Source organism: Trachypithecus francoisi, unplaced genomic scaffold (genome assembly GCF_009764315.1).
Source record: "Trachypithecus francoisi isolate TF-2019V2 unplaced genomic scaffold, Tfra_2.0 Lachesis_group3, whole genome shotgun sequence".
Taxonomy (NCBI): Eukaryota; Metazoa; Chordata; class Mammalia; order Primates; family Cercopithecidae; genus Trachypithecus; species Trachypithecus francoisi.
Window position 1 is genome coordinate 124940847 of NW_022681468.1, and position 25536 is coordinate 124966382.

Sequence of the window (25536 nt, forward strand, 5' to 3'; positions counted from 1 at the left end):
CAGAGAAAGAAAACACCAAGACTCTCAAATAGGACTTTTTCCCCTTTGAATCATACTTCAAAGTTAAGTTAGTTAGGGCTAGTGATAAATCCCAGGCAATACCAGTAAGAAATTTATTGCCTAGGTATCACTCACCTGAATTCGTAAGTATCAGCATGATTTTGATAACAATAGGTCTGGGTTTTGTTACTGAACTATAAAAAGAATCTCATTTGCAAATGACCTTACCTATCTGGCAAGCTCACAGCCTAGTCACCTACATATACTGCCTGACTATGCTTTGTTTGGGGGGAGGGAGGAGATGGGTGAGCGTGCACAAAGGGGAGAATATCTCTCTCCCCTGGAGATTAGTCTATTTTGCCATTTGCAAAATGGAACTCAAAAAGCCCGTGACTGAAATTTTTCCCAAGGTCTTCCGGATTTAAATGTATGACAGTGGACATATAACACAATCCACAAAGGTATATAAACACACCACTTCTCTAAAGTATCCTCTGGGAGTAAGCTGCTTGGTGGGAATCTGTTGGCTGTTGTTTTTGGTGGGGGAGGGGTGGGAGAAAGTAGGTACTGATTTCCCTAATGAAAATTTCCTTTGTGTGGCTGCTGTTGCCATGTGGTGGTCTGTTGCTATGAAGATTTGTGGTGCCAGACAATGGCTGCTAGGCTCTTTATGACTGTGCTATTGGTAGAGCTATTTCTTCCAGATTCAAGCTGGTATGCAATTGGCTAAACAGTGGAGAAAGCTTGGTTGTTATTGTGCCCCATCTCTCCTCTAGGTAAGTATTGCCTGGGGCAAGACTGAAGGTGAAGGGGCATTAATTATAGCATATGAGAAAGAAAAACCAATAGCTGAATGCCACCTTGCTTTTCCAGTGCAAATATCTAAAATTAGATATTTCACAGTTCACACACATACTTTTCTACATCAAAATCACACAGGAAAAACCAAGGGTAACTACGAAGGTTACCATTTCCATGAAAGAAGATTAATGGAGAGCCCCTTTCCTTTAGTGAAAAGGATAATGACCCACAGCTGGGATCTGCAATCAGATGAGGATCAAGAATAGCTGGGGCAGGTTCTCAGCGGAGCTACCACAGGCAGACTAACTTCCTGCTAAGCAAAACCATAGCCTATTACTCTGATAATGAGAAAACTGCAGCCCACAGACCAAAGTAAAGGGCTCAACCACAGAGTCTGAGGTAGGGCCGAATGTTCTCCTGGATAACAGGGGCCAGAGTACACAGAAGTCACCATGGGTCTGTTTAGATGTCAGATACTTACCCACCTTCTTCATACTCCCACACAATTACTCTTCTTTCCATCTCAGAGTATATACAGACACACACACACACAATATATATATATGCATGTCTGTGTATATATATTTTAAAGATCTAGCCCCTGTGCTGTCAATACCATAAGCCAGTAGTTAACATATGGCTATTTACATTTAAATTTAATAAAATTAAACATTCAGACTCTCGGCCAGGCATGGTGGCTATATGAGGCATGAGATTGGTAAACTTTTTTTTTTAAATATATATATACATTTTTTGGCCGGGCGCGGTGGCTCAAGCCTGTAATCCCAGCACTTTGGGAGGCCGAGACGGGCGGATCACGAGGTCAGGAGATTGTGACCATCCTGGCTAACAAGGTGAAACCCCGTCTCTACTAAAAAATACAAAAAAAAACTAGCCGGGCGACGTGGTGGGTGCCTGTAGTCCCAGCTACTTGGGAGGCTGAGGCAGGAGAATGGCGTAAACCCAGGAGGCGGGGCTTGCAGTGAGCTGAGATCCGGCCACTGCACTCCAGCCTGGGCAGCAGAGCGAGACTCCTTCTCAAAAAAAAAAAAAAAAAGAAAATAATAATAATAATAATAATAATAATAAATAAATTTTTTCTTTTTGAGATGGAGTCTCACTCTGTTGCCCAGGATGGAGTGCAGTGGCACCATCTCGGCTCACTGCAACCTCTACCTCCTGGGTTCAAGCAATTCTCCTGCCTCAGCCTCCCAAGTAGCTGGGATTACAGGTGCCTGCCACCATGCCCGGCTAAACTTTTTCAACAAAAGACCAGATATCAAATATTTTGGGCCTTGCAGGCCACATGGTCTCTGTTACAACTTCTCAACTCTGCCACTGTAGGGCAAATGTGGCCAAAATACATTAAATGAGAATGACTGTCTTCCAATAAAACTTTATTTATGGGTCCAGGCCCAGTGGCTTACACCTGTAATCCCAGCATCTTGGGAGGCTGAGGTAGGAGGATTGCTTGAGCCCAGGAGTTGAAGATAAGCCTGGGCAACACAGTGAGATCTCATTTCCATAAGAAAATATTATAGGCCAGGTGTGGTGGCTCATGCCTACAGTCCCAGCACTTTGGCAGGCTGAGGTGGGCGGATCACTTGAGCCCAGGAGTTTGAGACAGCCTGGGCAATATGGCAATACCCTGTCACCACAAAAAGTACAAAATTAGCCAGATGGGATGGCACATGCCTGTAGTCTCAGCTACTTGGGAGGCTGAGGTGGGAGGATTACTTGAGCCCAGGAGGTGGAGGCTGCAGGGAGCTGTGATCACGCCACTGCACTCCAGCCTGGGCAAAAGAATGAGACCGTGTCAAAAAATGAAACAAAACAAAACACGTCACTTTTTTTTTTTTTTTTTTTTTTTTTGAGATGGAGTCTCGCTCTGTCGCCCAAGCTAGAGTGCAGTGGCTGGATCTCAGCTCACTGCAAGCTCCGCCTCCCGGGTTCACGCCATTCTCCTGCCTCAGCCTCCCGAGTAGCTGGGACTACAGGCGCCCGCCACCTCGCCCAGCTAGTTTTTTGTACTTTTTAGTAGAGACGGGGTTTCACCGTGTTAGCCAGGATGGTCTCGATCTCCTGACCTCGTGATCCGCCCGTCTCGGCCTCCCAAAGTGCTGGGATTACAGGCTTGAGCCACCGCGCCCGGCCAAAACACGTCACTTCTAATAGAAGGTTACAGAAAAACAAAAAACAAAAACAAAAACAAAAAACAATATATATGGACCAGGTATGGTGGCTCACACTTGTAATCCCAGAACTTTGTGAGGCTGAGGCAGGACGATTGCTAGAGCCTAGGAGTTTGAAACCAGCCTGAAAAACAAAGTGAGACCCCATCTCCACAAAAAAAATTTAAAACAAAAAAAATTAGTTGGGCATGGTGGTGTGTGCCTGTAGTCCCAGCTACTTGGGAGGCTGAGGTGAGAGCATCACTTGAGCCTGCAGTGAACCATGATCACACCACTGCACTCCAGCCTGGGAAACAAAGCAAGATTCTATCTCAAAAAAAAAACAAAATAAAACAACAACAGCCAGGCATGGTGGCTCACGGCTGTAATTCCAGTACTTTGGGAGGCCAAGGCAGGTGGACCTGAGGTCAAGAGTTCCAGATTAGCCTGGCCAACATGGCGAAACCGCATCTCTACTAAAAATACAAAAAAAAAAAAAAAAAAAAAAAAAAATCAGCCAGGCGTGTGATTCCAGCTACTCGGGAGGCTGAGGCAGGAGAATCATTTGAACCCAGGAGGCACAGGTTGCAGTGAGCCAAGATTGTACCACGGCACTCCAGCCTGGGTGACAGAGTAAGACTCTGTCTCAAAAAAAAAAAAAATAAATAAAATAAAAACAACAAACAAACAAAAAAACCCTTTATTTATAGACATTGAAATTTGAATTCCATGTAATTTTCATGCCTCACAAATATTGTTGGGTTTTGCGTTTTTTTTCAACCATTAAAAAATACAGGCTGGGTGTGGTTGCTTATGCGTGTAATACCAGTACTTTGGGAGGTGAGGCGGGAGGATTGCTTGAGCCCAGGAATTCAAGATCAGCCTGTGTAACGTAGTAAGACACTGTATCTACCAAAAAAATTTTAATTACCCGGGCATAGTGGCATGCTCTGGTGGTCCTACTTACTTGGGAGGCTGAGGTGGGAGGATTACTTGAGCCTGGTAGGCTGAGGCCGCAGTGAGCCATGATTGTGCCACTGCACTCCCGTCTTGAAAGAGCAAGACCGTCTCAAAAATATATATATATATATATACACACACACACACACACACCATTCTTAGCTCATAGGCCATACAAAAGCAGGCAATGTGCTACTGTAAGACAACTACAACATAAAGAATGGAGAGCTTTTCGATCGGAACCGCCATCTTCCAGTAATTCAACAAACACAAAGGTTAAGAAGAGAGGCACCCAATATACGTTCTCTAGGCCTTTTAGAAAATATGGAGTTGTGGCCGGGTGCAGTGGCTCACGCCTGTAATCCCAGCACTTTGGGAGGCTGAAGCGGGGTATCACCTGAGGTCAGGAATTGGGGACCAGCCTGACCAACATGGAGAAACCCCGTCTCTACTTAAAAAATTACAAAATTAGCCGGGCATGGTGGCATATGCCTGTAATCCCAGATACTCGGGAGGCTGAGGTAGGAAAATCGCTTGAACCTGGGAGGCAGAGGTTGCGGTGAGCTGAGATCGCGCCATTGCACTCCAGCCTGGGCAACAAGAGCAAAACTCTGTCTAAAGAAAAAAAAAGAAAAAAAAAAAGAAAAGAAAAGAAAACATGAAGTTGTTTCTTTGGCCATACATATGCGAATCTATAAGAAAGGTGATATTGTAGACATCAAGGGAATGGGTACTGTTCAAAAAGGAATGCCCCACAAGTGTTACCATGGCAAAACTGAAGATCTACAGTGTCCCCCAGCATGCTGTTGGCATTGTTGTAAACAAACAAGTTAAGGACAAGATTCTTGCCAAGAGAATTAACGTGTGTATTGAGCACATTAAGCACTCTAAGAGCCGAGATAGCTTCCTGAAACGTGAAGGAAAATGATCAGGAAAAGAAAGCCAAAGAGAAAGGCACCTGGGTTCACCTGAAGCAGCAGCCTGTACCCAGAGAAGCACACTTTGTGAGAACCAATAGGAAGGAGCCTGAGCTGCTGGAACCTCTTCCCTACAAATTCACAGAATAACGGGTGTTAAAAAAAAAAATGACCTCAGGACTGTAAAAATGTTTCCCTTCATTGAGTAGAAGTGTTGTGTCCTCTCCCCTAAAAAAATATTTAAAGCAAATTTTAATTGTGTCCTAATTCATTATGTAATGTTTTTATTTTCAAATTTACTGTATTTCTTGCTGAAAGATGTGAGGTAGCTTATTGTGCAACAAATTACTCAACTGGTTAGAAAACAGCCAAGTATTATTTATGAAATATTTGTATTGGTTTGAAGACAGTGCCTCTAAATCATCATGGAAGAAATAAAATAATTTACAAAGCTAAAAAAAAAAAAGGCCGGGCGCGGTGGCTCAAGCCTGTAATCCCAGCACTTTGGGAGGCCGAGACAGGTGGATCACAAGGTCAGGAGATCGAGACCATCCTGGCTAACACGGTGAAACCCCGTCTCTACTAAAAAAACACAAAAAACTAGCCGGGTGAGGTGGCAGGCGCCTGTAGTCCCAGCTACTCGGGAGGCTGAGGCAGGAGAATGGTGTAAACCCGGGAGGCAGAGCTTGCAGTGAGCTGGGATCTGGCCACTGCACTCCAGCCTGGGCAACAGAGCCAGACTCTGGCTCAAAAAAAAAAAAAAAAAAAAAGAAAACAAAAGAATGGAGAGTAAGGCCTGGTGCAGTGGCTCTTGCCTGTAATCCTAGCACTTTGGAGGCTGAGGCAGGCAGATTATTTGAGGCCAGGAGTCTGAGATAAGCCTGGCTAACATGGTGAAACTCCATCTCTTCTTGGAGGTTTCAGTGAGTCAAGGTCACACCACTGCACTCCAGCCTGGGTGACACAGTGAAACTCCATCTCAAAAAAAAAAAAAAAAAAAAAAGAAACAAGAATGGAGAGTAACAGAACTTACTTATATGGTAGTAAGATTTCTACATTCCACTTGAGATATTAATTTTAATTAAACTGTGAAAAGTTAAATCTATATATTGTAATTCCTAGAGAAACCACTAAACAATTATACAGAGATGAAGAGTGAAGAGTCAAGAGATGACTAGGGAGGTTTGAGCCTAGAAAATTAGGAGGATGGTGCTGGGCGCGGTGGCTCATGCCTGTAATCCCAGCATTTTGGGAGGCTGAGGCGGGTGGATCACCTGAGGTCAGGAGTTCGAGACCAGCCTGGCCAATATGGTGAAAACCCATCTCTACTCAAAATACAAAAATTAGCTGGGCGTGGTGGTGGGCACCTGTAATCCGAGCAACTTGGGAGGCTGAGGCAGAAGAATTGCTTGAACCCCGTAGGTGGAGGTTGCGGTGAGCTGAGATCGCGCCATTGCACTCTGGGCAACAGAGCGAGACTTTCTCTCAAAAAAAAAAAAAAAAGAAAAAGAAAAAGAAAAAAAAGAAAATTAGGAGGATGGTAATGTAGGTGTAATGAAGAGAAATAGAGAAGAGAAAGAAATTTTTGGTAAAAAATGGTGAATACTCCTTTTTAGACATTTGAATTTAATAAATCAGTTTCTGGTGATGTTCATCAGTGAAACTATTAGGCAAAAGGTCAAGTATAGAGATAAAGTTCTGGGTATTGTTCATACAAGGTAGACAATTAAAGACATGGCTATATAGGAGAATACTTACAATAGAAAGCTGCTAAAGTAATAGCTTTTGGAAGTTATGATATATGAAGGCTATGCAGAGCAGAAGAGTGGCAGATTCTGCTAATTTCTTCCCCTTTCCCTTAGTAAGAGTCCCTATTTTGTGTGGGGAAGTAATGTATCCAGCTAAAAGGCTACATTTCTTTGCCTTCCTTGCACACAGGGTAGCCAACAAGATGTAAGCAGAAGTCCTTTGGTGTGGCTTCTGGGAAACCTCTCCAAAGGTAACAGACTAAGATGGGAGGCAGGTGCTTTTTCTCTTCTACCTTCCTTTTCTTTCAAGACTGGAAAGTAAATGTGATGGCTGGAGCTACAGAAGCAATTTTGCAATAAAGAAGTAACTTTAAGGAGCCTGAAACAGTGATTCCGTTATGACATCATCATACCAGCCCTAGACTACTTGCCTCCCTACCTCCAAATTCTCTTATATGAAATCATTATTATAGTTTCATTTCTTCTCCAAGCAGCTAAATGCCATTCCTAACTCAATGTTTCCTCAACTTTCCCCAGTATGGCACACACAATAAATGAAAAAATATATTGTGGATAAGTCTGTTTGCCTGTGGGAAATACAGCAGGGCACCAGCTGCTACAGACCCTATCTAGAGGCTGATAGGACTGAATTGACCAATATTTCAGCATCCTGAATCTCAACAGGAATTTCTGATTAAATGAATACAAGGAGGATGAGAGACTGGCACAAAATAGAGAGAATAACCAGTTATAAAGAGAAATGAGATTTATGACCAAGGCAAGAGAGGAGAGTTTCAAGAATAAAGAAATAAGAGAGCTAATAGAAGTCTAGGAAGGACTGAGAGAAGACCTCTGGAAAACTGGTATGAGAAATGTTTCAGTCAAATGGTGGTAGAAGAAATCTGATGACAGGATGTTATTACAATAGCAAGCAGGGGCTGGGCATGGTGGCTTACACCTATAATCCCAGCACTTTGGAAGGCTGAGGCGGGCGGATCACCTGAGATCAGGAGTTCGAGATCAGCCTGACCAACATGGAAAAACCCCATCACTACTAAAAATAAAAAATTAGCCGGGCGTGGTGGCGTATGCCTGTAATCCCAGCTACTCGGGAGGCTGAGGCAGGAGAATCGCTTGAACCCAGAAGGTGGAGGTTGCAGTGAGCCCAGATCATGCCATTGTACTCCAGCCTGGGCAAGAAGAGAGCAACTCTGTCTCAAAAAAAGTCCCTGCTCCTCCTGTCTGACAGAGAGCCACATATTCTCTGACATCCTAGCTCACTGCAACCTCTGCCTCCCGGGTTCATGGGATTCTCCTGCCTCAGCCTCTGGAGTAGATGGGATTACAGGCATGTGTCACCACACCTGGCTAATTTTTGTGGTAGAGACAGGGTTTCACCATGTTGGCCAGGCTGGTCTCAAACTCCTGGTCTCAAGTGATCTACCTGCTTCAGCTTCCCAGTGTTGGGATTACAGGTGTGAGCCACCATGCCAGTCCACTTGTTCGTTTTCAAGTTGCCATAGTCAACCAGTGTTGGATCCATGCTGATTCCATGTTTCTTTTCTTTTTTGAGATGGGGTCTCACTCTGTCACCCAGCCTGGAATGCAGTGGCACAATTATAGTTCACTGTTGCCTCGAACTCCTGGACTAAGTGATCCTCCTGCCTTGGCCTCCTGAGTAGCTGGGACTACAGGCACAAGCCACTGTGCCTGGCCCTGATTCCATGGTTTAAGGCATAGATTAAAAAAAATTTTTTTTTGTAGAGATAGGGTCTTGCTATGTTACCCAGGCTGGTCTCAAACTCCTGAGCTCAAGTGATCCATCTGCATCAGCCTACCAAAGTGCTGGGATTACAGGCATGAGCCACCACACCTGCCCTGCATAGATTTTTATAACTTAAGAGCTGACACGTTGGGCATGGTGGTTCATGCCTGTAATCCCAGCACTTTGGGAGGCTGAGGTAGGATGGTCACTTGAGGCCAGGAGTTTGAGACCAGTCTGAACAATGTAGCAAGACTCTGTCTCTATAAAAAATTAGCTGAGTACAGAGGCACATGCCTGTAGTTTTAGCTACTCAGGAGGCCAAGGTAGGAGGATCACTTCAGCTCAAGAGTTTGAGGCTGCAGTGAGACATAATGTTGTTGCTACATTCCAGTCTGGGTGACACAGCTTGACCCTGTCTCAAAAAAAAAAAAAGAAAAAGAAAAAAGAACTGACAGGTCCTAACTGGTCACCTAGTTCAACTTAAGAGGTAACTAAGGCCCAGAAAATTAAGGGATTTTTCCAAGGTCATAATGATAGTGGCAGAGATATAGAAGTCTTCAGATTTTTACTCTAGTGCTCCTTCCACTATACCATAAATTCTTCAATAAAGCACATTTGCCAAAGTAAACTACATCACTGGTATTGGCCTTTGGGTTAGTGCTACTATCCAAAAAGGAGAACCTATAGCATCTCCTATAACTCTAACCTAAAGTCAGCCTTGCCTTTCTTTTTAAAATACCGCACAAGCCAGTAAGCAATTTTGTGTCCCTAAAAGTACATAGTCTGCTTTAAGGCTTCTTATACATTTTTTCAGGATCCTAGATTAGAGTTAAGCCTTGCGAACCCAGAATAGACTTGGTAGTTTTTTTTTTTCTTTTTTTGTGAGATGAAGTCTCACTCTGTTGCCCAGGCTGGAGTGCAGTGGCACAATCTCGGCTCACTGCAACCTCCACCTCCTGGGTCCAAGCGACTCCCCTCCCTCAGCCTCCCAAGTAGCTGGGATTACAGGCTAATTTTTGCACTTTTAGTAGAGACGGGGTTTTGCCATGTTGGCCAGGCTGGTCTCAAACTCCTGATCTCAAGTGATCCACTCGCCTCGGAGGTATTCAGTATTTTGATTTGAAGTGAGGTGAGATAAAGCAAAATCCAGTGGAACTAGCCCTTATGTGGTGCCGAGGATGTCTCAAAAACAAACAAACAAAAAAATTCTACGTTACACTTGGGTCTTCTTAACAGTTCCATGGTTTAATCTAGTCAAGTAGGATCTTCGCAGTGCTTACTGAATTATGAACAGCCTAAAAAGAAATGGAATCTGCAGGAATTTGAAAATGCATCCAAGGTTTAAAGTGAGTGACAGGGAGAGAAGAGGAAAGAAAGAAGTAACACTGTAGGACAAGTAGGCAAAGAAACTAGGAATAATTGAGGCCATGACTCCTACACCTGTTCTCAGCAAGGTGGCTCAGTTCTACAGGGACCTCAGTGTCCTCCATTCCCCTCAGAGGCCAAGCATTCACAGCTTCTCTCTGAGCTGTAAGGACTTTTCTGTTTGAAGACAGTGTAGTTTGCTGGACAAAGAGACAGACAGAAGTACAAAATGTCGAGAGGCAGACAAAAAACCTAGAAGTCTGGAAGAATTTTTAAAAAAGTATCTGTATATAGTTCTTAGGATTAACTTGAGGACTGACTCGGTATACTGGATCTTACAGATCTTCAGAGAATGATCTTTGCAGGAAATCTCTGTTACCTGAAGATGAAAAGGAATGTGAACCAACTGTGATCCCAATTCAGACCTTCGTCAACTGACAGTTCAGGTGAAGGCCCTCTGGGGTGACCAGAAAGCAAAGAAAAGATGAGTATATTATTGCAGACAGTTCTCTTTCCCTTGGGATGAAAGAAAAAATAAAGAAGAGAGCTAAGCCTTGAAATACAGTAAGTGGGAGAAAACCTGGTATTAAAAGTAGGATTAAAAATCTTACAGATTTAGACAACGAGACGGATCTCAAACCTGGTGAAAGCAGTATTTATTCTGAGTTTCAGAGAAGATTTAGATTTTTGGGAAGTATTTTGACACCATTCCTAAGTTCAAGCAATATTTTAATATCCTCTAGATATATATTAAGATAGATCCAGAAACGACAATAACATAGATGCAAGCATTCCTTCATTCAAACAAATACATTTTTCTTTCTTTTTTTTTCTCTGTCGCCCAGGCCGGAGTGCAATGGTGCGATCTTGGCTCACCGCAACCTCCACCTCCAGGGTTCAAGCGATTCTCCTGCCTCAGCCTCCCAAGTAGCTGGGATTACAGGGGCATGCCACCACAGCCAGCTATTTTTTTGTATTTTTAGTAGAGATGGGGTTTCGCCATGTGGGCCAGGCTGGTCTTGAACTCCTGACATCAGGTGATAAACTGCACCTGGCCTTAAACAAGTATTTTTGACAGTCTACTACTATAGGTGTCAGTTGCCACCTATGTTAAGTACCTTGAATACAATGGTGAGCAAAATAGACTGCCTGATCTCAGAACTTCGAACACAGTAGAAGAGATTCACATTAAGAGAAAAATCATAAAATGATAAAGTTGCAAACTGTGATGTGTGCTATGAAATAAAGTACAGAGTACCTTAAGAGTACATACTGGACTGGGCGTGGTAGCTCAGACCTGTAATCCCAGCACTTTGGGAGGCTGAGGCAGGTGGATCACAAGGTCAGGAGATCAAGACCAGCCTGGCCAGCATGGTGAAACCCCGTCTCTACCAAAAATACAAAAATGGGCTAGGCATGGTGGTGCGCGCCTATAGTCCCAGCTACTCAAGAAGCTGAGAGAGGAGAATCGCTTGAACCCGGGAGGCAGAGGTTGCAGTGAGCCAAGATCGCGCCACTGCACTCCAGCCTGGGTGACAGAGCGAGACTCTGTCTCAAAAAAAAAAAAAAAAAAAGAGAGTACATAACAGGGGAACTTGGTAATAATAGGCTGCCTGTGACAACCTGACAAACCTGAAAGCCTTTCAGAGCAAATGATTTACAAAAAATAATAAAAAAAAAAATTATGTGTTAATTTTGCCCTGGCAGGAAGGGATCCTCAGATAAAAAGGTATTCATTGTCCTCAGGAGAGTGAAAGCACTAGCCTCACTCTCTCAAAGTTTTTGTTAGGTTCACATAAAAAAAAGCATCTTATTCTTGGAAAAGAGTCACCATCATAAAGACAAGCAGAACAAATAGGAAGGAAATTGATTTATTCTATCTTCAATATACTGAAGCAAGAGGCCTTGAAGGTTGCTTGGTGGCACAGAGATATGGTCCGGATATGTCTGCCATTTCAACACACTCTGATTCAGACATTAGTCCATAAGCAGATGACATTTTAAAAATCAGATAGCCACTTTGTGATTTTCAGATTGTATATTTTATACACATATCCAGAGTTAACCTCTAGAGTTAAACTATCTCTCTACCTTCTCTGCATCAGCATCTACCACTCAGGCACACAATAAAACCCATTAGCAATGTTATTCTGAAAGCTGAAGATGTATTATATCCCTAATGATGAGACAGACAAGAACACAGAGTTCTTAACCTGTAACACATCAGCACCTACTGCATGGTAAACTTTAAATAAATACTGAATGACAACAAAATATTCAGGGGAACAGACTTTTGTTAGAATGAAATGCCTGAATTTCCAGGGGCAGACTGACAAAATAACTCTGTGATAATCAGAGATGATTAGCTGTGCTCCTCTGGGTCTCTAAACTCCTCAGAGTGAGGATAGTTTGAAAGTCTGGTTACTGATGCAGAAACATGATGGGACTCTGAGGCCCAGCCTCTCTAACCACATATACTCTGACAAGGACTTGGATTCTTTATAAAAAGAATATGCAAAAATCAAATTGCCACCAGATGTTACCAAAAGATCTGAAATACCCCATTAAGTCCCTTTACACTTCCTTCCATTTTTTCAGGTTCATGAATTTCCAAAACAGAAGACATTCCATTATCAGGGGCAAATGGAACATGCAAGAAGTCTGGATGCCTTGGGCAGCAGCAACCTACAGTGAGTCAGCTGCTTAGTGGATGCCTGAAAATAAGACCATCTAAACATTTCCCCGTTGCCTCAGCCTATAAAATCTGTACCAAGTGACAGATACATGAAGTGGTGTGGGTGGCTGGGCAATGAGGCAATCAGTGGGAAGAGTGAGCTGGCTGTACCTATAGGTGTTAAAAAAGGCAAGAGCTGCATATGCAATGAGCCAACATTAAGTCAATTTAAGAGTGACTATTCTTCATCCCCTTGACTCCCTCAGCTGCCCTTTTGTTACTTTTTCTCTTCAGGCCTGACCTCAAATTTAATTTATAATTTAACTCTCCCATATAAAATAATAGAAAGGATATGGAGAATACAGATACAGTTTGAATTACCTCCCCAACACCTATCACATGACTGCTTAAGTACCAGGATCAACACTGTTCAATAGCTATGAAGGGAAGATAATTAATCTAAAAAACTGGTATTGGCAATCTCTAGAAGCTGGGAAATTTTCCTAAGTCTGCTAAAATCCTCTGTGTGGGTATATCCCACAGACTGTGGACACTTGAGACTCTAATAACCACTTGGCAATATTTACAACAATAAGCCCCTGGTGGCTCCCCTGCAGAAGCAGGTTAAGAAGGGATGGGAAAGTCACATATCACACTTACCATCTTCTGTTTCCTGCCACACGATGCCTTCAAGGTTGACGCTAGTTCCAGGTTCACAGGGGCCCAAGCACTCAGGCTCTGTGGCTAGAGCCACATCACATGTGTTGACCCCAACTGATCGGGTACGAACCATGATCTGCTCACAAGGAGATGAGATGTCATTATTGACCACTGGCACCAAAAGGTGTATTGGCAGCACTGCTGGTGTGGAAACAGGGGACTCCATCTGTAGGGGGGAAGAAAAAGTAGTAGCTGAGTTGCAGGGAGAACATTTAGAGGAAATACCTTTTCTGTATTTAATCTAGTCCTATATCTATTCCTGTCAGAGTGCAGACGGCTATAAGTAAAACTTTGGTTCTTCCTTTCAAGTTCTGGCTTATGATACCACTACAAATCTAGTGGTTTAGATGAGAGCATCCTGTGCTAAGAGAAACTCTTATTAATGAGCATATAATGATCTTATTAATGATTCTTATTAATATGATCTTCCTCATAAACTACACTTGGCTAAAATTGTTTTTTAAAAAGTTCAATTTTTTCTCATCTCATTTAAAAGTCTGTAATGAAAGAGAATCAAGGCCAGATTTCAATAGTAACAGAGCACACAGACTGATGAGAAAGACAAGGCCCAGCATCTGAGCTAGGTTCTGCTACCACCACACTATGCTTCCTACCAATCTATCATTCAGCAAACAGTACATTAGTCTGGCATAAAATCCATGAATTTGGGTGGGGATAAAGAGAGGAAGAAATAGCTAAATCCTAGGCATGCCATGATTCCTAATGATCCTAGGTGCTTTAATACATCTTTGGCTAGAAGGAATCTACTTAAAAGTTATAGCAGGGCTGGGATTAACCTGGTGGGAATTTCTAACCCTTAGAGACTGTAACAGTGGTTGTTTAATGAGAATGGCATCTTGGAATATAATTCTAACATCAAATTTATCTATAAGAAACAGGAGGTGCACTGGGTGCACCGGCTCACACCTGTAATCCCAGCACTTTGGGAGGCTGAGATGGGCGGATCACGAGGTCAGGAGATTGAGACCATCCTGGCTAACACCGTGAAACCCTGTCTCTACTAAAAATACAAAAAAATTAGCTGGGCATGGTGGTGGGCGCCTGTAGTTCCAGCTACTTGGGAGGCTGAGGCAGGAGAATGGCGTGAACCCGGGAGGCGGAGCTTGCAGTGAGCCGAAATTGCGCCACTGCACTCCAGCCCGGGCGATGAGCGAGACTCCGTCTCAAAAAAACAAAACAAAACAAAACAAAACAAAAAAAAGTAAGTGCTGTTGCCACCCAGAAGCCAATCAATAGCAGTCTGAAGATGTAGTTGATTATGTACACAAAGATAGAAATAGTCAAACACGGCCGGGCGTGGTGGCTCACACTTATAATCCTAGCACTTTGGGAGGCCGAGGTGGGCAGGTCAAGAGTTCAAGACCAGCCTGACTAACATGGTGAAACCATGTCTCTACTAAAAATACAAAAATTAGCCAGGCGTAGTGGCGGGCGTCTGTAATCTGAGCTATTCAGGAGCCCGAGGCAGGAGAATCGCTTGAACCTGGGAGGCGGAGGTTGCAGTGAGCCGAGATCGCACCATTGCATTCTAGCCTGGGTGACAGAGCAAGACTCCTTCCCCAAAAAAACCCAGGAAATAAATAAATAAGCAATCTGCCTCCAAAACCAGAAACCAGAACCTCTCACAAGAATGTAATTAGTTGGGCCGGGTGCAGTGGCTCACGCCTGCAATCCCAGCACTTTGGGAGGCCGAGGCAGACGGATCACGAGGTCCGAGACCATCCTGCCCAACAAGCTGAAACCCCATCTCTACTAAAAATAAAAAATTATCCGGGTGTGGTGGCAGGTGCCTGTAGTCCCAGCTACGTGGGAGGCTGAGGCAGGAGAATCGCTTGAACCTGGGAGGCGGAGGTTGCAGTGAACCGAGATCATGCCACTGCACTCCAGCCTGGTGACAGAGCAAGACTCCGTCCTCAAAATAAAAAAAAATAAAAAAAATAAAAAAGAAAAGAAAAGGAAAGAAAAGAAAAAAAAAAAAAACAACAACAACAACAAAAAAAATGTAATTAGTTAGGTTCCAAGAAGAATGCAACACATCTAGAGACAATATAAAAGTTGTGATGGGTCAGGTGCAGTGGTTCATGCCTGTAGTCCCAATGTTTTGGGAGGCCTAGGGAGGAAGATCATGTGTAGCCAGGAGTTCAAGACTAGCCTGGGTAACATAGCAAGACCCCACCTCTATAAAAAATAAAAATAAAAAAAGTATCTGTGTGTGGTGGCATATGCCTGTATTCTCAGCTACTCCGGAGGCTGAGGTGGGAGGACCACTTAAGCCCAGGAGGCTGAGGCTACAATGACCTATGATTGTACCACTGTACTCCAGTCTGGGTGACAGAGTGAAACCCTATCTCAAAAAAAAAAAAAAAAAAAAAAAAGAATGAAGTGGGCAGTGATCATTTAACTCTTTAAATTCCAGAATTTATGAGGCTGACAAAGTCTATTATGCTCCAGTGATTGATGCCCCAATCCTGAATAAGCATAATATCTTGCATATGCAAAGACACTTAATGCACACACCGGCTTATTTCCTCCAAAGATTAAGTATGATATTAATCAGCAGACCTAGAAAATGAGAGTCTAAGATTGGAACTTTCCCAATCCTTGGGACTCTTCCCTTTGTGAGGACTTCTTAGTCTAGGTTAAATGTAGTCCTTCAGTAGAGACATTCAGAGAAAATCATACATGAATCCATAATCCAAGCTTCTAAATAGTTCTGCAACAAAACTCTGATTCTGGAATAATTTACTACATGACTATCATTCTATCTATAATCCATTTCCCTCTCACAACACACACAGAGACAAACATCTTCCTGGCCTTGACAACTAGCCTACAAGCTGAGGTCTGGGTACCAGATCCATTCTCCACAGTTGGCTCTGACTTCTTGGCTTAGTAAGTCATCACTATTTGCAGATCATCACTGTGAGTCCACAGAATGTTCACACACTGATTCTGATTAATTCTGGTCCCTGAAGAGCTGCCAAGACATCCTTATCCTGCTTGTCTCATACACATACCCCTTGTACTTCCCTAACTCCACCTTTTTCATGAAATGAAATGGAAGTGGAAGCCTGTATAATGAATCATTGACATTTATGATAAATGCCAAAAGGCATATTTGCTCTCTTGAAAATGTACATTTATAATTTAATTTGCCAACCTTCTTGGGGTGTGGTAGATCCTGGAAAGATCCTTTAAAATTTCCATGCACAGAAGTGAAGGTAAAAACAACACAGAAAAAGTAAACTGGAGCCTCCCTACTCACTCCTCTGCAGTGCTGAAGAAACTCTTGAGAGTCACTAGAGAGGGAAAGTTAGAGTATACAGATTATCTTTACTCTTGGCCTCACCTCTGTTTATCTATTCTTTCTCTTGGGGAAGAACCGTGACAGAAGCAGTTTCACAGCCTATATGTGTACTTCGTTTGCTTAGGGTTTGTTCCCTTTTCTATACTTCTACTCGCAAGAGAAATTCCTGCAACGTCCTACTGGACACAGACATTGGCCTAAACCTTCCAGATCACTCCTGTGAACTTTCTGATTGCCTTGCTTGCACATGTCCTATTGCCAACCTGTTCCACAGCTCAGGCAGCAACCCTAGGCACCGAAGGAAGTTTACCCCATGGAGACATCTACACACCCTTTCTCTTAGCCACTGAGGACAGCTCTTTTCTGGAAGTAGTTTCATTTCCTGCTAGGTTATTCAGTGCTCCTGGCAGGCTAGGAGAAAGATATGCTAATACATTCTAGATAAAATGAAGTCCCCAGTTTTGCACCGAGAAATCCAGAAAACAACACCTAAAATGTAGATTGGAAACATCACTGTTGCATTCAAGCAGTTTGCCAAATTATACCCGCTATAGAATAACTGAGGAGAAGAAACTTTACCCGAACTGATCACTAAGAATAACAGAACAGACTCATATACATGAGGAACTCATTAACAAGTATGCATCAAACTACCCTTACTGATTAGAGTTACTAGGCAGAGTTTGGCATCTCTGTTGTATGAAGATGACTTTATTTAATTACTTAGTTAATTAAAAGAGATGTTTGGGGATGGAGAGAAGTGACAAAATCCACCTATGGGTTTGAACTCTTCATTTTCCGTTTACTTTGCAACAGAAATCTAAGGAGAGATCACAGAGCAGCATAATAGTATTTAATTACAGCTCCAGCTCTGTTAATTACCATTTGGTCACATCTATAATCTAACATTAAGCCATAGTGCATAATAAGCTCTGTGATATTCATCTAATAACTTATGTGGCTTTACAGGATTTCATATTCTATTATTCACTGAAACAAACATAGCTTCATTTATCACTTTCCAGGAGAAGATAACAATCAGAAAAAGGGGGCTGGGTGCAATGGCTCAAGCCTGTAGTCCCAGCACTTTGGGATGCCAAGGTGGGCGGAGTGCTTGAGTCCAGGAGTTTGAGACCAGCCAGGGCAACACTGTGAGACAAAATTAAAACAAAAAATTTTTACAAAAAATTAAAACCAAAACCAAAACAAACAAACAAAAAACTAGCTGGGTGTGTTGGCACACATCTACAGTCCTAGCTACTCGGGAGGCGGAGGTAGGAGTGATAGGGATGTGTTGGGTAGAGAAGAACATAGTCCCTTTAAATGATACGGAAGGGGGTAAGGGAAGTGCTGGGTAGAGGAGGGCATGGTCCCTGGCTAAGGCTCCATCTGGGGCCTGTGTCCACGGACCTAGGTGAAGATTGGCATTTTTGTTTTCCTGCCCAAATGCTGGATTTCCCAAGACCACCCTGGTCTGCCACGGCCCCTCCCTGTGCCTATAAAAACTCCCCAGACCCTAGCAGACAGACACATAAGCGGTTGGACTTTTAGAGGAACACATTGGCAGAAGAAGACACAGCGGCTGGACCTCGAGAGGGCGTTGAGAGGAGCATGCCAGCAGGAAAGCACACGACGGTGGAAGACCACACGACAGACGCTGGCAGGCCGTGGAACGAAGCAGAGTTTGGCTGGGGCAGTGGGAGAAGAGCCTGGGCCACTAAGTAGCCGAACTCCAGGGGAAAACCATCTCCCTTCTGGCTCCCCAATCTACTGAGCGTTACTTCCACTCAATAAAACTTTACACTCATTCTCCAAGCCCACATGTGATCTGATTCTTCCAGTACACCAAGACAAGAACCTTGGGATACAGAAAGCCCTCTGTTCTTGGGATAAGGCAGGGGTCTAACTGAGCTAACACAAAACACCTAAGGACAGCTAAACTAAAAGAGCACCCTGTAACACACACCCACTGGGGCTTCAGCTGTAAGCATTCACCCCTAGACACTGCCAGGGTTGGAGCCCCACAGCCTGCCCGTCTCTATGCTACCCTAGAGGTTTGAGCAGTGAGGCAGTGAAGAAGTGAGCCACACTCCCATCACACGCCCTGTGAGGGGGACAAGGGAACTTTTCCCATTTCAGGAGGAAATTTTAGCTACGGGGGTGAAGGCTGCAGTGCACTGTGATCGCACCACTGTACTCTAGCCTGTGCAACAGAGCAAGACGCTGTCTCAAAAAAGGGAAAAAAAAAAAATCAGAAAAGGACTCATTTTGCCATCTTTCTCATATACCTAAAATATAAGCAGGGATTGTCAGGAGATTGGGGCCAAGAGGGAAAATAAGGAATAGGAATATTAAAAAGTTAAGGTAATTAGATGCCTTAATAACTACACCAACAAAAGTTAGGCTAATTCTCAGTCTTTGAAATGCTAAGAAGTGCCATCATGGCTCCTAGGGCTCAGCTTACTGGGGAGGTAAATAACAAAACAATCAAAAGCTTGAAAACAGACTTATAGAGAATTTAAAGAGGAGATCTCTGGAGTTTCCCAACACTTTATGTCCTTTATCTTTTAATGATAATTTTTGTTTGTTTGTTTGTTTTTTGAGATGGAGTTTCACTCCTGTTGCCCAGGCTGGAGTGCAATGGTGTGATCTCAGCTCGCTACAATCTCCGCCTCCCAGGTTCAGGCGATTCTCCTGCCTCAGTCTCCCAAGTAGCTGGGATTATGGGCTCCCACCACCATGCCTGGCTATTTTTTGTATTTTTAGTAGAGACTAGGTTTCAGCATGTTGGCCAGGCTGGTCTCGAACTCCTGACCTCAGGTGATCCAACCGCCACAGCCTCCCAAAATGCTGGGATTACAGATGTGCCTGGCAATAATTCTCTTTTCTTTGAGACAGGGTATCGCAATGTCGTCCAGGCTGGAGTGCAGTGCAGTGATCATGGCTCACTGTAGCTTCAACCTCTCTGGCTCAAGCAATCCTCCCACCGAAGCCTCCCAAGTAGCTGGGACTACATGTGCACCACATGCTAGGCTATTTTTTTTTTTTTTTGGCCAGGAATGGTAGCTCATGCCTGTAATCCTAGCACTTGGGGAAGCTGAAGTGGGGGGACTGTTTGAGTCCAGGAGTTTGAGACTAGCCTGGGCAATACAGTGAAATTTTGTCTCCAAAAAAATAAAAAAATAAAAAAAATAAAAAATAAAAATAAAAATAAAAACAAAAAGTTTGTAGAGAAAGAGTCTCCCTATGTTGCCCATCCTAAAATGATGCTTCTCAATTGACCTTTAGATAGCAGTTTAAGGCCGGGCGCAGTGGCTCACGCCTGTAATCCCAGCACTTTGGGAGGCCGAGGCAGGTGGATCACCTGAGGCCAGGAGTTCAAGACCAGCCTGGCCAACATGGTGAAACCCCATCTCTACTACAAATAAAAAATTAGCTGGGCATGGTGGCATGCACCTGTAATCCCAACTACTTCGAACACTGAGGCATGAGAATCGCTTGAACCTGGGAGGCGGAGGTTACAGTGAGCCGAGACTGCGCAATTGTACTCCATCCTGGGCGACAGAGTGCAAAAAAAAAAAAAAAAGACCGGGCGCGGTGGCTTACACCTGTAATCCCAGCACTTTGGGAAGTCAAGGCGGGCGGATCACAAGGTCAGGAGATCGAGACCATCCTGGCTAACAGGGTGAAACCCCGTCTCTACCAGAAACACAAAAAATTAGCCGGGCTTGGTGGCGAGCTCATGTAATCCCAGCTACTCGGGAGGCTAAAGCAGGAGAATGGCGTGAATCCGGGAGGCAGAGCTTGCAGTGAGCAGAGATTGCGCCACTGCATTCCAGCCTGGGTGACAGAGTGAGACTCCGTCTCAAAAAAAAAAAAAAAGAGATCAGTTTAGTAACATATAAGGATCTGAATGCTGATAGGCAGATGACACAGAAATGGGGACTTGAGAGAATAGGGAAAGGCCAGCGTCATTCATCTCCCCACAAGGAGTAATTATAATAATATACCTACTTCAACTGCCTCTCACAGATGAGAGGCACTGATGGAGAAAAATCTTCATGGCTGCAATATAACTTTATGGGTAGAAAATGCACTGAAGGCCAAATGTGTGGCTTATACCCGTAATCCCAGCATTCTGGGAGGCCAAGGCGGGAGGACTACTTGAGCTCAGGAGCTCTAGACCAGCCTGGGCAACATGGCAGAAGCCTATCTTTTTTTTTTTTTTCTTTTTTGAGACAGAATCTCGCTCTGTCATCCAGGCTGGAGTGCAGTGGCTTGATCTCGGCTCACTGCAAGCTCCGCCTCCCAGGTTCATGCCATTCTCCTGCCTCAGCCTCCCAAGTAGCTGGGACTACAGGCACACACCACCACGCCCAGCTAATTTTTTTGCATTTTTAGTAGAGACGGGGTTTCACTGTGTTAGCCAGGATGGTCTCGATCTCCTGACCTCGTGATCCGCCCATCTCAGCCTCCCGAACTGCTGGGATTAGAGGTGTGAGCCACCGTGCCTGGCCAGCAAAAGCCTATCTTTACAAAAAATAAAAAATTAGCTGGGTATGGTGGCACATCCCTGTAGTCCCAGCTACTCGGGAGACTGAGAGGCAGGAGGACGAGGCAGCAGTTAGCTATGACTGCACCACTGTGCTCCAGCCTGAGCGACAAAATGGGAGACCTTATCTGAAAAAAAAAAAATAAAGAAAATTCACTGAAGAGATATTTGAGATAGACCTTTCCTTCTCCCCTTCACAATGAGTCTTTATCTTCACCTTCACAGACAAAAACGCAGGAAGGAAGTTAGTTCTACTGATAACAGTAGTTCTAAGAAACTTTCTTTTATCCAAAAATAAAAAGGTAGTTGGGAATGATGGTTACATGAATGTTCAGATTTATTCAGAATTATCAGATAAGACTGTAGAAAGTAAGATGTCACTGGCTGGGCACAGTGGCTCACACCTGTAATCCCAGCACTTTAAGAGGCTGAGGCAGATGGATCACCTGATGTCAGGAGTTCGAGACCAGCCTGACCAACATGGGAAAACCCCATCTCTACGATAAACACAAAAATTAGCCAGTCGTGGCGGTGCATGCCTGTAATCCCAGCTACTCGGGAGGCTGAGGCAGGAGAATCGTTTGAACCCAGGAGGTGGAGGTTGCATTGAGCCGAGATTGTGCTATTGCACTACAGCAAGGGCAACACAAGTGAACCTCCATCTCGGAAAAAAAAACCCCCCCAAAAAAAAAAAACCAAAGTAGGATGTCATCAAATACACTAAACATTATGTTGATAAGACGTTATCAAGACAGAGGCAGTGGCTCATACCTGTAATCCCAGCACTTTGGGAGGCCAAGGACAGAGGATCACTTGAGCTCAGGAGTTTGAGACCAGCCTGGGCAACATACGGAGACCTTGTCTCTACAAAAAAAATTCAAAAACTAGCTAGGCATGGTGGTGTGCACCTGTAGTCTTAGCTGCTGAGGAGGCTGAGATGAAAGAACTGCTTGAGAGGATGGGAGGATTGCAACCAGAAGGTTGAAGCTGCAGTGAGCCAAGGTAGTACCACTGTACTCTAGCCTGGGCAACAGAATGAGATACTGTCTTAAAACAAACAAAAACAAACAAAAAACAGGCCAGGTGTGGTGGCTCACGCCTGTAATCTCAGCACTTTGGGAGACCGAGGCGGGCAGATCACGAGGTCAGGAGTTTGAGACCAGCCTGGCCAACAAGGTGAAAACCCGTCACTACTAAAAATACAAAAATTAGCCAGGTGTGGTGATGGGTGCCTGCAATCCCAGCTACTCAGGAGGCTGAGGCAGGAGAATCCCTTGAACCCAGGAGACAGAGGTTGCAAAGAGTCGAGATTGTGCCACTACGCTCCAACCTGGGTGACAGAACAAGACTCTGTCTTAAAAAAAAAAAGCGAGATGTTATCTTTACCAATAATCCCAAAAGTGCTTTGAGATTTTACAGTGACTCAACATCAGCAATATTAACAGTAATAAAGGTGCACAGAGCAGAGGGATTAAAATGAATACTCACTGATTAATGGATAAACATATAAATAATCCCCCAAGGTATTACATAAAACTTAATTTGCTCACCAAATTCTTATTGTGGGTTATTTAAAAGAATGGCAAATAAAACCCCATTTATGTACTTATTACCTATTTTTGTCTCTTGAAATACAGAAAAGGCCGGGCGCGGTGGCTCACGTCTGTAATGCCAGCACTTTGGGAGGCCAAGGTGGGTGGATCACAAGGTCAGGATGTCAAGACCATCCTGGCTAACACGGTGAAACTCTGTCTCTACTAAAAATACGAGGAAAAAAAAAAAACAAAAAACAAAACAACTAGCCGGGCATGATGGCGGGTGCCTATATTCCCAGCTACTCAGGAGGCTGAAGAAGGGGAATGGCATGAACCTAGGAGGCAGAGCTTGTAGTGAGCCAAGATCACGCCACTCCAGCCTGGGTGACAGAGAGAGATTCCGTCTCAAAAAAAAAAAAAAATTCTATGTACGTATGTATATATGTACGTATATATGTATGTATGTATGTATGTGTGTATGTATGTATGTATATCTATCTATCTATCTATCTATCTAGAAAAAAGACTGGGCACATGGCTCACGCCTGTAATCCCAGCACTTTGGGAGTCTGAGGTGGGCAGATCACTTGAGGACAGGAGTTCGAGACTAGCCTGGCCAACATGGTGAAACCCCGTCTCTACTAAAAATACAAAAAGAATTAGTCAGGCATGGTGGTGGGTGCCTGTAATGCCAGCTACTTTGGAGGCTGACGCACAAGAATCGCTTGAACCCAGGAGGCAGAAGTTGCAGTGAGCTGAGATCGCACTCTTGTACTTCAGCCCCCATGGGTGATGGAGCATGACTGTCTCAAAACAAAAATCAGGAAAAAAAAAAAAAATCCTCAATTATGTGAGCCACCTTCTGTTGACTGGAATTCTGAGACAAAATTACATTCAATGAACAAGTTTAGGCTGGGCGCGGTAGCTCACGCCTGTAATCCCAGCACTTTGGGAGGCCGAGGCGGGCGGATCACGAGGTCAGGAGTTAGACCAGCCTGACCAACATGATGAAACCTTGTCTCTACCACAAATACAAAAAATTAGCCTGGCATGGCGGCGCATCCCTGTAGTCCCAGCTACTCAGGAGGCTGAGGCAGGAGAATCACTTGAACCCTGCAGGCGGAGCTTGCAGTGAGCTGAGATTGCACCACTGCACTCCAGCCTGTGCGACAGTGCAAGATTCCGTCTCAAAAAATAAGTAAGTTTAAATAAGGATGATTTTTGCTTATTCTGAAAAATCAGCAATTCCTTGTAATGAGAGGCTGGCAGGTTGATATTATGGGATAATTAAGGATGGAAGGAGAAATTTGAATGCCTCCTTTCCACAAAGCTCTTGTCAGAATTCAACAGAATATCCTGAGTAAATGCCAAAACAATACAATATTTAACTATAAGTAGAGGAAATTCAAGTCCTTTTCTTTCTTCTTCTTCGTTTTTTCTGAGACAGGGTCTCACTCTGTCTTCCAGGCTCGTGTGATTATGGCTCACTGCAGCCTTGACCTCTCAGGCTCAAGCAGTCCTCCCACTTCAGCCTCTCAAGTAGCTGGGACTATAGGTGCATGCCACCATGACCAGTTAACTTTTGTATTTTTTGTAGAGACAAGGTTTTGCCGTGTTTCCGAGGCTGGTCTTTTTTTTTTTTCTTTCTTTTTTTTTTTTGAGATGGAGTCTCGCTCTGTTGCCCAGGCTGGAGTGAAGTGGCGCGATCTCGGCTCACTGCAAGCTCTGCCTCCTGGGTTCACACCATTTTCCTGCCTCAGCCTCCCAAGTAGCTGGGACGACAGGTGCCTGCTAACGCGCCCGGCTAATTTTTCGTATTTTTAGTAGAGACGGGGTTGCACCGTGGTCTCGATCTCCTGACCTTGTGATCTACCTGCTGTGGCCTCCCAAAGTGCTGGGATTACAGGTGTGAGCCACTGTGCCTGGCCTCAGATCCTTTTCTTTTCTGTGTTTTAGACAGAGTCTGACTCTGTTGCCCAGGCTGGAGTGCAGTGGCGTGATCTCGGCTCACTGCAACCTCTGCTTCCACAGTTCAAGCCATTCTCCTGACTCAGCCTCCCGAGTAGCTGGGATTACATGTACATGCCACCACACCTGGCTAATTTCTGTATTTTTAGTAGAGACAGGGTTTCACTATGTTGGCCAGGCTGGTCTTGAACTCCTGACCTCAAGCGATCCGCCCGCCTCAGCCTCCCAAAGTGCTGGGATTACAGGCATGAGCCACCATGCCTGGTGGGTCCTTTTCAAACAGTAAGTACACTTGGACCTTGCCTCTCCCGTGCCTTTGGAAAAAAAAAACAAAAAACAAAAGAAAGAGGCTCCTGGACTGCTGAGCTTCCAGATTTCACTTAGGCTGTCCTGAAAAAGAATTTTGATTATAAATCTGGTTAATTTCCAAAATATCTTATAGCAGGAGGCAAGGAAGAAAAAGAGAAAAGGACAGAGTAGCTGGCAACATAACCAGTCTTCAAACAGTTCTTAGAAGCTATATATAGGCCGGGCACGGTGGCTCCCACCTGTAATCCCAGCACTTTGGGAGGCCGAGGTGGGTGGATCACAAGGTCAGGAGATCAAGAACATCCTGGCTAACTCAGTAGAACCACATCTCTACTAAAAATACAAAAAAAAAAAAAAAAAAAAAGCTGGGTGTGGTGGCGGGCACCTGTAGTCCCAGCTACTTGGAAGACTGAGGCAGAAGAATCTGTTGAACCTGGGAGGCGGAGGTTGCAGTTTGCAAAGAGCGTGCCACTGCGCTCCAGCCTGGGCAACAGAGGGAGACTCCACCTCAAAAAAAAAAAAAAAAAAAAAGAAAAGAAAAAAAGCTGCCGGGCGCAGTGGCTCAAGCCTGTAATCCCAGCACTTTGGGAGGCCGAGACAGGTGGATCACAAGGTCAGGAGATCGAGACCATCCTGGCTAACACGGTGAAACCCCGTCTCTACTAAAAAAACACAAAAAACTAGCCAGGTGAGGTGGCAGGCGCCTGTAGTCCCAGCTACTCG

At 44.2% G+C, this 25536-nt stretch overlaps 1 protein-coding gene and 1 long non-coding RNA gene across 5 annotated transcripts in view; one reads left to right on the plus strand and one right to left on the minus strand.

Annotated features, from left to right (window-relative positions):
- ZNF609 (zinc finger protein 609) overlaps positions 1–25536 on the minus strand; it is a 234487-nt gene that overhangs the window by 52812 nt on the left and 156139 nt on the right. For all 3 annotated transcript variants that reach the window (XM_033189782.1, XM_033189781.1, XM_033189783.1), the window contains one exon: positions 13062–13287. In XM_033189782.1, coding sequence (XP_033045673.1) covers positions 13062–13287 — 226 coding nt within the window. The remainder of the gene's footprint in view (positions 1–13061; positions 13288–25536) is intronic.
- LOC117070522 lies at positions 694–12413 on the plus strand. Of its 2 annotated transcripts, XR_004431945.1 has the most exons (4): positions 712–776; positions 6788–6848; positions 10069–10173; positions 12326–12413. It is a non-coding gene; the product is annotated as an uncharacterized LOC117070522 (long non-coding RNA). The 2 variants fall into 2 exon arrangements; XR_004431946.1 differs by lacking the exon at positions 6788–6848 and having other exon boundaries at positions 694–776.